This window comes from Schistocerca gregaria, chromosome 8, assembly GCF_023897955.1.
Source record: "Schistocerca gregaria isolate iqSchGreg1 chromosome 8, iqSchGreg1.2, whole genome shotgun sequence".
NCBI classification, from domain to species: domain Eukaryota; kingdom Metazoa; phylum Arthropoda; class Insecta; order Orthoptera; family Acrididae; genus Schistocerca; species Schistocerca gregaria.
Genome location: NC_064927.1, coordinates 475,765,803 through 475,782,246, shown reverse-complemented (window position 1 = coordinate 475,782,246; position 16,444 = coordinate 475,765,803). Strand labels below are relative to the sequence as shown.

Below are 16,444 nucleotides of genomic sequence, written 5' to 3'. Positions count from 1 at the left end.
GAAAAAATGAATGCACTGTTACATTTTAAACTTCTTGTTTAGAAAAAACACAAAATTTCCAGTTAATTATTTCAATTTTTACCATAGTTTTTAATAGATTTGGAAAATTTTAGAGTTTTATACATCTGTAAGTACTGCTTGTACGCTGTTCAAAATTCACCGAAGAATCTCTCTTACTTAGGAAGAAAAGTGCACCTACAGAAACAAATGCAGCCAGTAGTAAGTGAAAAAAATGATGAAATTTCACATGTAAAAAAAAGGTATTTTGCTACGTTTTTGAGCTTCCACTACTATGAGTATGAATCCTGAATCCTTCCTGGTCATGCTGACAAAGTTTTATGAATTTATTTGTAAAAGTATAGACAGTAGAAATTAAAATATCCTGTGGTGCCTCTCCTGCTCCACGTCGGCCCGTTTCATGTCCTACCCCCCTTAAGATTCAGATTTCAATACGAAATGGTAGTCTAGATCCAGTTAATTGATATTATTTTGGTATTACCACAGACACAATAAGAATGAACGTATACTGATCGTTGTCACTAGGAAAAACAGAACAGAGCAATATCTGCCAAAAACCATAGAGATTAATTGCATAATGTCAAAGCTAACATTTCCTTCCCTGTTCATGTATACACATATCTTACCAAACAAACAACGTAAACATAGCAATATAAATTCGTACTCTTTTCTTGTGTTTCCAGCACAGAATTATATTTAGCTTTCAGAATACGTCCAGATAATGTAAACAGATCAGCGACTGTCTACTGTATTTTTGCAATGGCCATTTGCGCAAGCTGTTTTTTTGTTTTTAAATGTTGTAGTTATCAGAAAACATGCCACAGCAAAATTTTTTGTATACGCCAGGTACAGCCAGCAAGGAGCACTGCTGTCGCAGCGTCTGCGCGACATCGCCGCCGCCATCGGCGACTCCCCAGCTTCCGATGATTCGAGCAGCAGCGAGGAGAAGCCGACGGAGAGCGAGGACGCCGAGCAGGTGGTGGGCGCCGACCCGCCGGGCCCCAGCGTCGCGCAGGTCAAGCCGCAGGCGCTCGCACTCGCCGGACCCGGGGGCGTGGCCGCCGCCGCCCCCATGGGCACGGCGCTCGTCGGTCCCGGCGGGCTTGCCGTCGCCGCCCCCGCCGCCACCGCAATCGCCGGCCCCGCGGGCGGCACCCCTCCCATCGGGATAGTCCCGGCGTCGCAGGCCTACAAGCAGTACCTGGAGGCCCAGAAGGTAGTCGAGAACCACAGGAAGCAGCAGCAGCAACAGCAGAACCGTAGACCCGCCTTCATCGCATACAACGCGTAGAGCAGGGGGTCAACATGATATTTCTGAAGGCACTGAATCCTACCAAATTCCTTTACAGAAAGTTGCTATTTGTGTTAAAATCCCGCCCCTCCCTACCACCCTCCCCACAGATCCACACACATGACTTTGTTATTATCGATATATCGATGTCCTGCGTTACTCAGGTTCCTTTCCTGACGAAGTATTGAAGTCTCCAGTGTACTTGTGTTAGAATATAAATATATCGATGCCCTGCGTTACTAAGGTTCCTTTCCTGACGAAGCATTGAAGTCTCCACTGTACTTGTGTCAGAATACAATTCGTTTGTAGAAAAATATCTGACAAAGAAAGTTAGTAGTAGCCGGAGACCCTTCCACTCCACCTAACAGTACAAATGACTGCTTTTGAGTTTCTGAATCCACGTCAGTCAAACAAAGGACACGCAGTATTCTCCAGGAGGAAGAATAAAAAAAAAAGAAACACTGTTATTCTCCTTAACTGCGAGCACATGAAATCTGAGTTTCTTACGTGTGACGTGTCTTGTTTATAGAAATACACGAATTGTCGTTCAACTTTTAACTTTTGCTTCTTTTCAACTGAAATGGTGTTCTACAAGTTTTGAAAATTTCAATTCAATAATTGTTTTCATGTTCGTTAGACAGCAGCAACTTTCCAGTCCCGTATCCCTTCCATACACGATCCCATGTCGAGCTTTAAGGATAGTCCAGTGCTCTGAGATGGCCTTCGACTAAACGTGTTTCCTATTTGGGTGCCGTCCGCAGCCACTGCAACTGGCCTGCAGTCTCAATTTATGACAGGACGTCAGCTCTCGGTCAGGACAGGACAGCTTGTGACGTTTGTGACTTTTAATGACATCTTAGTATTTTTAACAGGGAGTGACTTCCGTTTCGACAGATGACTGTCATCACCTAGCGACTATTTGACTTTTGCTACACAGCAAGACGAACTGTTTGACTTACTTTGTGTGGAGACTGCATCAGCTGTTGTGATTTCATTAGAAATTTTGCTGTCAGAAAGCACCTTTTATTTATACTTTTTTATTGTGAATACTGCAGCTTGAGTGAGAGTGAAAATTGTAATTCAGACGTTACTGTAGTGGCGTGTGAAATCTTAAATAAAATTGTTGCTAAATGCTAAAACAGTTGTTTCTTTCTATCTGCTCTTTATATCAAATTCGCTATCTCCTCTAATATAAAAACGTGTTGCCTGCCTATTCCTACTGACCAATAAAAATTTGTATACTAACTTCTCACAACAATATCTTACCCCACTTATCTGGTGCGAAAGCAACAAGTTTGCTTTGCTACGTAATGTAAACATTTTTTTCCGGAGAACTTGCAAATATCGAAATATTTTAGCTTCGATAAAGGGATACATTTTGTTTATCTATGAATGTACCTTGTGCTAAATTTCTCTCATAAAAATGATAGAAGTATAGGTGACGTTAATGGCCGACAGCACAGATTGTCTCCCACCTAGCACATCGTTTTAGACATTTAGACAGTGTTGTTATTAACATTCTTCCTTATCACTGCATTTATCTGATACGAAATGTGTCCTGAGTTCAGCCGTTTATAAAACAACAGTCTACTAATTCACACTGACCACAGTAAACTGTGCTCTAAAGTTATCTTTTGCTGCGTCACACCCATCAGCCCGTAACATTACGTTCGAAATCATAATGAACTAAGGTGCGTCTTCAGTGGATCTACAGTCACATACAGAAAGTATGGTACTTGAAAATTCTAGGCAATATTATATTATTTTTATCCTGCTATGTTCTCCTGCAGTCAGCTGCGATCTGCTTCCTCCGTGGAAGCAAATTTCGATAGGTATTTGGGGTCGTTAAAATGGTATTTAGATATTTCCTTCTAATTATTCCGCATTCATTCATTTCGTTTGTTCTCTGGCTCCCCAAAACCGTTTTTCGTGTAAGTGCGGTTAAATAATGTGCAACAGACCAAATACTGGATAGTAATTCCATAAATTAACGGTTTCTATATTTTAAGCTCTCATTCAACCTTTTGAATTCTCATCAGGGATGCCATACTCATTCATTCACATATTACTTTTACTATCGAGTTCAGTATTTTCTATATACTATATAGCGCTAAATACTTTATTTTAATTTGTTGTTATTCTTCATCTGGTACCTGCTCATCCTAAATATGTCCATACATCGAACTTTTGTAACCAGCCAAGAAGCAAGATAGGGATACACTCTAGCTACATGATAAATAGCCGGTAAAACGTAAATAAGAGTATGAGTTTGCTTCTAATACTGAAAAAAAAGTATATTTCATATCTGAAAAGACGGAGTCCTGTGAAGAAGATAAAAAAAGAAATTTCGGAAAAAAGAAATGAGACACCCATCATCTTTGCTGCCAAGGAAGACATTCTCGAAGTAACCATTGTGTCTGACACTCATAAATGCTCAATTTAGTTGTTGGCTAACTTTGGAACTAATAATTGTGGTTATAGATTTATTACGTTGTTGCCTGACAAGAGAATATTGTTAATTTAATGATGATAATGATGACAAAATAAACATTAACAATGGAGAGCTGTAGCAGATGCCAAGTCCAGATTTGTAGGCAGCGTCCCTCGATGTGCACATGAGTCAGCATGGAGCTGTGCAGGCAGTCCTCCATTAGCAACAATGACTCATAACTGACTGTCATTGCTTGCACCCACGGCCAAAGTCACTTATTACTCGTCAGCAAGCGGCAAAAGGCCTCAAGCAAGGCGGCACATGGAAGTATTCCATGTTAGGACTTTTAGTGTGTAGCAGTGAGACAGCCTATGTGCAAGTTAATACGACCAGCTAATTTTAATAAAAATTTAGAAAAGAACAATAAAATAAATGTCGTGTGGCTAGGGCCTCCCGTCGGCTAGACCATTCGCCGGGTACAAGTCTTTCGTCTTGACGCCACTTCGCCGACTTGCGCGTCGATGTGGATGAAATGAGGACAACACAACACCCAGTCCCTGAGCGGAAAAAATCTCCGACCCAGCCGGAAATCGAATCCGGCCCTTAGGATTGACATTCCGTGGCGCTGACGATTCAGCTACCGGGGGCTAACAAAAGAACGATGATAATGTACTACGTGGACCGAAGGAAATGCTTCATATATGAGGATTACTGTTAACCTATACACTTATGTAACAACTGAATTTTGGAGGCAGCTAAGATTTTTACACAAAGCCGTATGTTTCACTATTCATCGCACTCAGCATGCCTTCAGTGTCATGGAGATCTAGTAAGGATCGAGCAAGGCGCAATTCCCAGTGTTCTCCTCAAAAATATCCATTCCAGGAACGCACATTTGTTGATGGTAGAATATTGAGATGTTTCACAATGCCCATGTGGGTAATGATAAACATAAGACTTGGTAACACCCAGATACAGACAACAATAATAGACTTGATACCACCCAGACAGAGACAACAATAATCCAAAACAGTTTGTTCAAAAAATGTTCAAATGTGTGTGAAATCTTATGGGACTTAACTGCCAAAGTCATCAGTCACTAAGCGTACACACTACTTAACCTAAATTATCCTAAGGACAAACACACACACACATGGCCGAGGGAGGACTCTAACCTCCGCCGGGACCAGCCACACAGTCCATAACTGCAACGCCGCAGACCGTTCGGCTAATCCCGCGTAGTTACAGTTTGTAAAGGAAGACTGGTGTACCTATATAGGTGCAGTTCTATCTACACTCTCCAGATATTATCGTATAGTGGAAAAACTACCCAAGAATACCATAATACTGTTCGATGTAATAACTAAAGATAGAAATATTCTTGTAATATAACAACGAAAACTTCATGATCTAAGGTACAGTTAAGGTAGAACAAATTTACTCATTTACATTTGTGTTACTACAGCAACAAGTAATAATTCGCCAAGTAGAGGAGTTGTACAAGAATAAGGAAATACCGCTGGAATGCTTGCCTGAACGTAAATACAGGTGCTAACCAAGCCTGCTGCTTGTGCTGTTGCGGTTCACGACGAATGGCACATGTGCTGTGTCCTCAGTAGGTTGCAAAAGTCAGTCATCGTCACAACAGTTAAGTGCGTAATTGTAAGTGCATTATGTCGGAGCAAATTATTTATGCTCTTTTTGTGGGCGCTTCCGTAATCAAGGTAGCCGAAGTATTTGGTGTTTCAAGAGGTGCCTAGTCGAAGATTTACACCGCATAAAAAGAAAGCGGAGAAACATTATCCGCTAAATCACTAATGTGGCCAAAAATAGGAGCACTACAGCTGGAAAACTCAGTACAGAACTCAATGTCGCACTCGAAAACTCTATCAGCATCAAAAACAACACGCGGGGAGCTCTATAAGGTGGAAATTGGACGGCGATCTGGAATTCCAAAACCACTCGTCAGTGGTTCAAATGCCCGCAACAGAAAAACGTGGCGCCGAAGCCACAGAACCTAGGTTACGGAGTAATGGAAGAAAGTCGTTTGATCTGTTGGCCTTGTTTCACTGAGTTTACAATTCCTGGTCGAGCATACGTCCCAAGAGTGAAACATGGCGGAGGTTTGCTGATGATACGAGCAGCCGTATCGTGGTATTCCAAGGATCCCATGGTTATTATAAAAGTTCACATTACTGCTAAAGATTATGTGACCATTTCGGCTTATCTGGTACAAAATGTGTTGTCTAAATGTGACATCTGGAAGCTGTTTTGAGTGCCAACGGGTTTCCTGGACCGTATTACACATGGTAATGTGATGTGTTTTTGGTGATTCCGTATTTTCATCGAACACTTGTCCCATTATGAGCATCATTGCCATACCCGCATTGGTGTTAAAGCAGTCTTATGCCCATTATCTTCGCGATTTACGAGTACCTACGAGCAGGGAAGATGATGATATGCTTAAATTAACCGATCTGTAATTATAAGAAACCATAGTCCGATCAGGTAACCATGGAAAACAACGTTTTTGAGATGAAGTAAACTGAATTCTCTTAGATGCTTTGAGGCGATATGAAGGTTTCCACCCTTTTGTTTGCAACTGAGCGACATCATTGTCAGAGAAGTTCAAGATTACATTGGCAGTAATAATTTGAGACTCGAGATGGCCTACAAGAAAACATTGGCCATTTAGAAATCCCCTATAATGAGTTTCATTAGTTGCTACTAATTTTTAATGATCTGGAGTACTGTATCACAATAATTTCTCCAAAAATCTGAGACAAAGTTTTCTTTACACAAGTTCTTACTGTGTGACACAAATTTTTGCTAATGAAATTCGTTACTATCTACGTCTCATTCAAAGAGAAATTTAGTAATCTGAGATCGATAATAATGCCACAGCAGCTATTTACTTCTTCTTCTATTTCTTGTGCCTCTGTTCTCCATCGACACATGATTGGAATCGTTATGAACGGACTTTTCAGGGTTAATTTAAGGGGTGACCGGATGCCGTTCCCGGCGCCACCTCATTACCCATCGGGACGGAATATGCGTGCCTCAACTGCCTGCATGAGGAAGTGGGCGAAAGTTTTCTAAACGTTTGTGAATCAACTGAGGCACGACTTGGGAACCTGCCACGTATTGACCTAGATGCTATGCGGAAAACTGCCTAAAAGCCACATCCATGCCAGCCGGCACACCAACCGTCGTCGTTAATCCACAGGGCTGATTCGATCCGGGGCCGGTAAACTTCCTCGTTCCGGAAGCCGCGCTTTGTTATGCACGGCTTTCCTGTCGCGTCGTACACGCGCTACTTTGTGATAAAATTTTAATTTATGATACAACTTATTGATTGTTTCTGCAAATAGCATAATTTTCAATGCAAGCAGATGGACTCTTCATTTTATGGAGTTCTTAATGACAGATTTGAAAGGAGTACGCAAAGTTATTCGACAACGAAGTGAGATTTACGAGGACATACGGCTGTTCTATTTGTGGACAACAAACCTTAGCAATGGTCTTATAATAGCATAAAGATTAGTATGAAACGTATTCAACTTAATTTATAGCATGTAAATCGTGTGAAGCGTGTGTTTAGTTGGGTAAGCGTATAAGACGAAGTTTCAATCCTAGTCACGTGCATGAATTTTCCGGCCGCTCAACCCACCCCACCGTACCTGATAAATGGCAGTTTTCACCGAAGTTCAGAGGTCATGTTAAACTGTAAGTCTCTGCAGATTTAGGCAACGGGATACAACCTCCAGTACGATCGGGCATAATAAAACACTGTGGTGGTCATTCACAGCACTACATTCTATCATAGCAATAAGAAGCGTGAAATGGTATTATATTATGTATGCCCCATTAGTCCCGTGTTTCTACTTGATCGGTCCGCAAAGCTCATAACAATTAAAGAGAAACATCGAATCAGTAGTTATATTGACAGTTTTATTGGGGAGTCTGATGTGCATGTTGACTTATTTATCTCACCTAGGAGACTTTACGACATAAGTTTCCGCCACTAATCCCTGAAACAATCGGCATATATAAAATAAAGACTCAACAGATTAAACAAACGAACCAAACCACACCATCACATACATGCAGACACACTGAACACAGAACTACGATTGATGGTAAAAATAAAACATGCAGTACAACCACAAGAAAATACGTGATATAAACACTGAGTATAAAATGAATGATTCGATACGGAAACATATCCCAAAACTGAAAGCAAAACCAGACACATACCAACAGTGTGGTACCTACCAGGTCATTTGCAGGAAATATGATAAAATTCACATGTTGGTGACAGGTAGAACGTTCGACACAAGGTATAAAGGACACATGGTCACATGTAAATACAGTACAAACCATTCAACATACGCAGATCACCTTAAGCACGAGTATCATAGGCCAAGCACAGTAAAACTCATTTGAGCGTCATAAAAATTGTTAAAAACAGACATCACCTTACTTTTCACGGAAACTGCAACAACACATAAGAGACAACTATTTAACAACCAGATAAATTTTGGAAGCCAGACACTGTACAAAATCACTGAACACACCATGAAAAACTTAGGCTTCCAACCCATCAAATGTTCAAACGTGTGTGACTTCCTAAGGAACCAAACTGATGAGGTCATCGGTCCCTAGACTCACAAAGGACTTAAACTAACTTATGCTAAGAACAACACACACACACATGCCCGAGGGAGATCTCGAACCTACGACGGGAGGAACCGCGCAGTCCTTGACACGGCGCCTCAAACCGCGCGGCCACTTCGCGCGGCTCCGACGGTGAGTAACTGTTGAGTACATTTTCAAAGGATTGAACATATTCCGTCCATCTAGAATGTTTCGTGCTTGCGTGGGTTAGACACAAACCTCAAGTCTCGCGCAAACAGAGCTCGAAGCCGAGTTATAGACATATTTTGATATGCCTGGTCACTTATCTAGTCATAAACTTATTCCACACGTTTGAAGTAAATTGCAATCCGTTGTCAGACAATAGTCTCTCTGTTTTTACTACCTTAGAAAAGTTATAAGTCTCTAGTCTGACAATCAGAGTTTTTCTATTAGCCTTCCGGATCGGCTACAGTGTGGTAATCTTCGAAGATACATCTACTACGTCTTTTTGAGTCATCAGTCTTCTGACTGGTTTGATGCGGCCCGCCATAAATTCCTGTCGTGTACCACCATTTTATCTCAGAGTAGCCCCTGCAACCTATGTTCTCAATTATTTTCTGGATGTAAATCCAACCTCTCTCTGTCTCAACAGTTTTTGCCCTCTATAGCTCCCTCTAGAACAACGGAAGTCATTCCCTGATGTCCTATCATCCTGTCCGTTCTCCTTGTCAATGTTTCCCAAATACTTTTTTCCTGTACGGCTCTGCACAGAATCTCCTCATTCCTCACCTTATCAGTCCACCTAATTTTCAACGTTCGTCAGTAGCACCACATCTCAAATGCTTCGATTCTCTTCTGTTTCCGTTTTCCCACTGTGCATGTTTCACTACCATACAATTCTGCGCTCCGAACATACATCCTCAGAAATTTCTTCCCCAAATTAAGGCCTATGTTTGATATTAGCACACTTCTCTTGGCCAGGAATGCCTTTTTTGCCAGTGCCAGTCTGTTTTTGAAGTCCTCCTTTCTCCGTCCGTCATTGGTTATTTTGTTGGCTAGGTAGCAGAATTCGTTAACTTCATCTACTTCGTGACCATCAATCCCCATGTTAAATTTCTCGCTGTTGTCACTTCTGCTACTTCTCATTACTTTCGTCTTTCTTTAATTTACTTTCAGTCGCTATTCTGTACTCATTAGACCATTCCATTCACCAGATCCTGTAATTCTTCTTCGCATTCACTCAGGATAGCAAAGTCTTCATAGAATCTTGTTACTGTTATTCTTCAACCTCGAATTTTAATTCCACTCTTGAAACTTTCCTTTCGTTCATTGCTTCTTCGATGTACAGGTGGAACAGTATGGACGAAAGACTACATCCCTGTCTTACACGCTTTTTAATCCCAGCACTTCGTTCTTGGTCGTCCACTCTTATTATTCCCTCTTGGCTCTTGTACATACTGTACATTATGCATCTCTCCCTATAGCTTACCCCTATTTTTCGCAGAATTTCGAACATCTTGCACCATTTCATATTGTCGAAGACTTTTCCAGGTCAATAAATCCCAAGAACGTGTCTTGATATTTCTTTAGCCTTGCTTCCATTATCAAGCGCCACGTCAGAATTGCGTCCATGCTCCCCTTACCTTTCCTAAGTCCAAATTGATCGTCATCTAACACACTTTCGATTTTCTTTTCCAGTCTTCTGTACATTATTCTTGTCAGTAACTTGGATGCATGAGCTGTTAAACTGACTGTGCGGTAATTCTCTTACTTGTTAACTCTAGCAATCTATGGAATTGCGTGGATGATATTTTTCCGACAGTCAGATGGTAGGTCGCTAGACTCATACATTCTAGACAACAAAGTGAATAGTCTTTTTCTTGTCACTTCCAACAATGATTTTAGAAATTCTGATAGAACGTCATCTGCCGCTTATGCCTTATTTGATCCACCAAGACTCTCCTAAATTCTGATTCTAATACTGTACCCTCTATCTCTTTCCTATCGACTTCTGTTTCTTCAATCATCACATCAGACAAATCTTCCTCCTCATAGAGGCCTTCAATGTACTCTTCCCATATATCCACTCTCTCCTCTGCACTTAACAGTGGAATTCCCACTACACTCTTAATGTTACCACCCTTGCTTTTGATTTCACCGATTGTTTTTTTGACTTTCCCGTATGCTGAGTCAGTCCTTCAGAAAATCTTTTCTTTTACGATTTCTTCAAATTTTGCATGCAGCCGTTTTGTCTTAGCCTCCCTGTATTTCTTATTTATTTCATTTCTCAGCTACTTGTATTTCTGTATTCCTGAATTTCTTTGAATATTTTTGTACTCCCTTCTTTAATCGATTAAGTAAAGTATTTCTTCTGTTACCTACGGTTTCTTCGCCTTTACCTTCTTTGCACCTATGTTTTTCTTTCTAACTTCTGTGAGTGTCCTTTTTAGAGACGTCCATTCGTATTCAACTATACTGTCTACTGAGCTAATCCTTATTGCTACATCTATAGCCTTAGAGGACTTCAAGCGTATCTCGTCATTCCTTAGTACTTACGTATCCCACTTCTTTGCGCATTGATTCTTCCTCACTAACTGTAGCCTACTCTTCATCACTACTACATTGGGATCTGAGTCTATATCTGCTCCTGGGTACGCCTTACAATCCAGTATCTGATTTCGGAATCTCTGTCTGACCATGATGTAATCTAACTGAATTCTTCCCGTATCACCAGGCCTTTTCAAAGTACACCTCCTTCTCTTGTGATTCATGAACAGAATATTCACTATTACTATCTGAAATTTATTAAAGAACTCAATTAGTCTTTCTCCTGTCTCATTCCTTGTCCCAGACCCATATTGTCCCGTAAACTTTCCTTCTACGTCTTCTCTTACAGCTGTATTCCAGTCTTCCATGACTATTAAATTTTCGTATCGCTTTACGTTCTGTGTTACACTTTCATTATATTCATATGTGGACAGACAGAGAATATGTCTTCATCTTCACCTTGCGACTTCGGCATGAATACCTAAACTACGACTACAAATATATATTTCATGTCATAGCGTCCGGATGGCAAAGATTCGAAATTCTCCACAGACAATAGTTCTTCCATTTTACTGGGAATAAAACTTCGCATTTAGCCTTATTGAGTCACCGTGAAATGCCTCACCCTCTGACACCTGTCACATCCCACTAGTTGTTTTTAGTACCCTTCTAGATAACATATTAATATGTACATATTCATCTAACAGTTCCTCGTCGTTCTAGGTCTTCCGCAGTCGCGAGTCATAAGCTGGAATGTTACGTGCTCCCTAAGACGCCGATCAATTGCTTTGAACGTCTTCCTGTCGGGACACCTTCGTTCTGGAAATCTGTTTCGATACAAAGGTACCGCGCCACGGCTATTGCCCCGTGCTAATCCATACATCAAATGGGCATCTGCCAATTCCGCACTTGTAAACATTGCACTGACTGCGATACCACGTTCGTTCTGAACACTACCCTGTCGATGCTAGGTACTGATGTGCTTGATGCTAGTACTGTAGAGCAATGAGTCGCATGTCAACACAAACACCGAAGTCAACATTACCTACCTTCAATTGGGCCAACTGGCGGGGAATCGAAGAAGTACAGTACATACTAACGAAACTAAAATGAGCTCTAACATGGAAATTAAGCGTTTTCAGACACATGTCCACATAACATCTTTTTTTATTTGTGTGTGAGGAATTTTTCCTGAAAGTTTGGCCGTACCTTTTTGTAACGGCTTTCCCCAGTAATATCCATAGCTTTCATGTATATAGTCCTTAGTATTCTCAGATTATTTATTGGAAAACGCAATCCCCGAACATCCGTTTTCTCATCCTATTTTCGAAGTAAAACTCGCTTATATATCGAATATAACGCACCATCTTTTCATGTCCTTAGCTGTTGTATTTAGTTTTTTTCTAACTTTAAGTTATGGATCCCTATTCTGCGCTCGGTGCATATAACCTACAGACCCCCGAATATCATTTTCCCCTTCACTCATCGACCGTTCGGAATCATTATCATGATACAGTATTTTATTTAATGCTTCGTCAACTTCTTTTTTAATCAACTTTTTCGACGAACCCGGTTTTTTGGTATTTCATAACACCTTTTCGACATTTTGGTTTCTAACAAGAGCAGAAGGGAGATCTCACCACTATCCACTGGTACTTAGATATCTACAGACAAAACGCTAAAGTTATGTTTCACCTCTACAGTGGACAATTTAATTTGAAGTCAACAGTTCAGAAGAAGAGGAAAACGATTAAGAACCATGACCTAAAATATACAAAAATGAGGAAGGTAAGTGTTAGATAAGCAGCAACGGTGTAAGCACACATCACGCCCTGATTTCTGGTATTAATAATTATACAGTGTCGTAATTCTATGGGTAGTTAGTTAGTTAGTTACATGTTGCAGAGATCATTTCGCAAAATGGATCTTTTTACATTCACATCGCAAGTTAATTTGTACATAAGGTTACATTCTGAACATTTCTAAGTACTGTAATTCTTTTTTTACAAGAAAGAAAAAAGATAAACAGATGTGAGTCAGTAATATCTAAGCAAGAACTTCCATAAATTCCAGTAACAGAAATTCTTCTGCGTAATGGAACGAGTTGTCAAGGAGAAACTTTCTGAGTTTGTTATTAAATTTTACTTTGCTGTTCCAAAAAAGAAATTCAAATATGTGTGAAATCTTATGGGACTTAACTGCTAAGGTCATCAATCCCTAAGCTTGCACACTACTTAACCTAAATTATCCTAAGGACAAAAACACACATCCATGCCCGAGGGAGGGCTCGAACCTCCGCCGGGACGAGCCGCACAGTCCATGACTGCAGCGCCTAGACCGCTCGTCTAATCCCGAGTGGCTTACTTTGCGTCTGTCAGGCATTTTATGTCACTGGGTAAGTGATCAAACAAATTTGTTGCAGCATTTTGAACTCCTTTTTATACTAAAAACAACCTTAACGTGGGGTAATGAATGTCATTTTTCCTTCTGGTATTGTAATTATGTACCTCATCGTTCCTTTTGAACTGTAGTAGATTATTTAATAAAAAAACATGAGGGGAATAAATACACTGTGAATCAATAGTCAGAATGCCCAACTCCATAAACCGGTGTCTATAAGATGATCATGGTTGAGCACATTATTCTTTCAGCACGTTTTTGTCCAGTAAAGACTTTCTTTTTTAAAGATGAGTTACCGAGAACATTGTTCCGTACGATATTATTGAATGAAAATATGCAGAATATTTCAACTTACTGATTTGTCTCTCCCCAAGATTTGCAGTGATTCTAAGATCAGAGTAGCTAGACTAACTTGCTTTAGAAGTTCCAAATTGTGTTTTCTTTCAACTGAAATTCTTGTCAATATTGAGCCCTAAGAATTTTGAAGTTTCCATTCTATTTATTATTTCCTCGCCACGTGTTACACTTATCATTGGTGTAGTACCTCTAGATGTGGGGAACTGATTATTTTATGTATGTTTAAAATTGACAGTGGGACCAATCACAGAAAATCAGTCAACGATACATTTAAGAATTATGTTTATCATTTCTTCTGTTTGTGAACATATGCTTGGCTTGATTACAGTAGTGCTGCCATCTGCAAAAATAACTAATTCGGCTTGATGTGTGCTATGTGTAATAACGTTTACGTGTGTGAGTAACAGTAGTGGACCTAAGATTGAACCTTGGGGCACCCCATACGTGATTTCTCCCCAGTCAGAATTACGTATCTGGACTACATTACTTGAATTAGTAAGTACAACTTTATGCACTCTTTTGGTTAGATATGACATTATCCTGGGTGGCTGTAGCATCAGTCCCATAAAATGTCAGTTAGCTAGGAGAATAATGTGATTCATTCACTCAGACGCCTTAGAATGGTCGCAGAAGATTCCAGGTAACTGTGACTCACCATTTATAGCCCTTTCATTGAATTCATTAGTGATAATGTCTTGTTCTGTGGTTGGTCGTACTGTCTCTCCTTAAATCTGTTGTCAGAAGTACTGAATTCTGACATCATGTGCATGTTTCTTGATTTTTTAATAGCATTGTAACCAGCACACACCACGCCCTGATTTCTGGTATTAATAATCATACAGTATTTTAATTCTGTGTGTCTGCATGCAAGAGGGGAAAAAAGCCTGCTGATTGATTTTGGCAACCTACAAATATTTTAATAATAGCATTAAGGCAAAAGGAATATGGCGGTTATGTCGGTACCCCCGCTTGGTAACAAGCGGTCAGCGTACTCGTTCACTGGAGCGAGCTAAAACTCGTGGCAAGAGCAGCAGGGGTCCCGCTGTCGTATTACCTGCAGCGTCTACAATGCGAGTGCGCGCAGTGGCGCCGCACGGCACTGCCCGACCACCGGAAAACGCTGCCAGCATTGTCGAACCGCCAACGCATTCGGCGCGTGCGGCTGATGCGGGTGACGCCACAGGTGAATCTCACGTAGTGAGCGACACGATGCCAGTATAGCGCTGACACTCAGAAGTGATGCAAGCAGTAAGCTGTAGGTATGGCGAAACAGTTATCACTCTGTGTGCAACGTTGCGAACAATTTTTTTTTTAACCTTACAGCCGGCCGCGGTGGTCTCGCGGTTCTAGGCGCGCAGTCCGGAACCGTGCGACTGCTACGGTCGCAGGTTCGAATCCTGACTCGGGCATGGATGTGTGTGATGTCCTTAGGTTAGTTACGTTTAAGTAGTTCTAAGTTCTAGGGGACTGATGACCACAGCAGTTGAGTCCCATAGTGCTCAGAGCCATTTGAACCATTTTTTTAACCTTACAGGATGCAGAATACTGTAGTTATCAAAGACGACACAGTATCTGTTAACAGAGAGGAAGCAAGTATGTGAAGTTGTTTTACTGTCTTTAGATAGTATAAGGAATGAGGGCGTTGCTGCAATGTATATGCAACGTAGCACGTCTCCTATGCGGGTATACAGGGTGTTACGAAAAGGTACGGCCAAACTTCCAGGAAACATTCCTCACACACAAAGAAAGAAAATATGTTATGTGGACATGTGTCCGGGAACGCTTACTTTCCATGTTAGAGCTCATTTTATTACTTCTCTTCAAATCACATTAATCATGGAATGGAAACACACAGCAACAGAACCTACCAGCGTGACTTCAAACACTTTGGTACAGGAAATGTTCAAAATGTCCTCCGTTAGCGAGGATACATGCATCCACCCTCTGTCGCACGGAATCCCTGATGCGCTGATGCAGCCCTGGAGAATGGCGTATTCTATCACATACTTTCTTACTTACTTACTCACTGGTCATACCGGCGTCGAGAGTCCATTACCGGAGCAACGTATTTTCGCCATCTGTCCCTGTCTTGGGCTATTTGCTTCCAGTCCTCTTCAATACCTAAGCTCCTGAAATCAGCCTTCACATTGTCCTCCCATCTACGCCTCGGTCTCCCCACAGGACGTTTTCCCTTTAAGTGCCGGCTGCCCTGCCTTCATCCATTCGAGCTACGTGACCAGCCCATCGCAGCTTACGTGATTTAATAATACTGATTATGTCAGGGATTGAATAGAGTACCTGAACCTCTTCCTTGTGCAGTTTTCGCCACTCTTCGCTAATTTCATCCCTTTTTGCTCCGAAAATTTTCCTCAAAATTTTGTTTCCAAATACTCGAAACAGCTTTTCATTTTGCACAGTGAGAGACTGAGTCTCACACCCATAAGGAGACGCCAGACCACACATGACATGTAGAATTCAGAAGAGTTCAGTGAGACTAGCGATGATATAATCAAATGCTTAATGATCTCAGCGTCAGCTCCACTGCACTCCCTGTAAAAGAATCTTAATTCTAACTAAATATAGTGGAAAGGGTTCAAGGCTTTCCTATTTTTAGTTAGCTGGTAAAATAACGTCGGAAAAGCAGTTAAGTTTACCATTGGAAATTTATTCTAATCACAAAACATCGTTTATAAATTGCACTATTGATAAAAGGAAATGTTTTAATACAGGATAGTAAAAACCAACAGCGTTCAACAAAAATG

At 40.9% G+C, this 16,444-nt stretch overlaps 1 protein-coding gene across 1 annotated transcript in view; it reads left to right on the top strand.

The window, feature by feature from the left end:
• The window catches only part of LOC126284558 (skin secretory protein xP2-like), an 84,213-nt gene extending 81,765 nt beyond the window's left edge, over nt 1–2,448 (top strand). Inside the window, exon 5 of the mRNA XM_049983560.1 lies at nt 865–2,448. Within this exon, the coding sequence (XP_049839517.1) occupies nt 865–1,309 (445 nt within the window). The 3' untranslated portion in view covers nt 1,310–2,448. The remainder of the gene's footprint in view (nt 1–864) is intronic.
• Nucleotides 2,449–16,444: the final 13,996 nt, after the last annotated feature.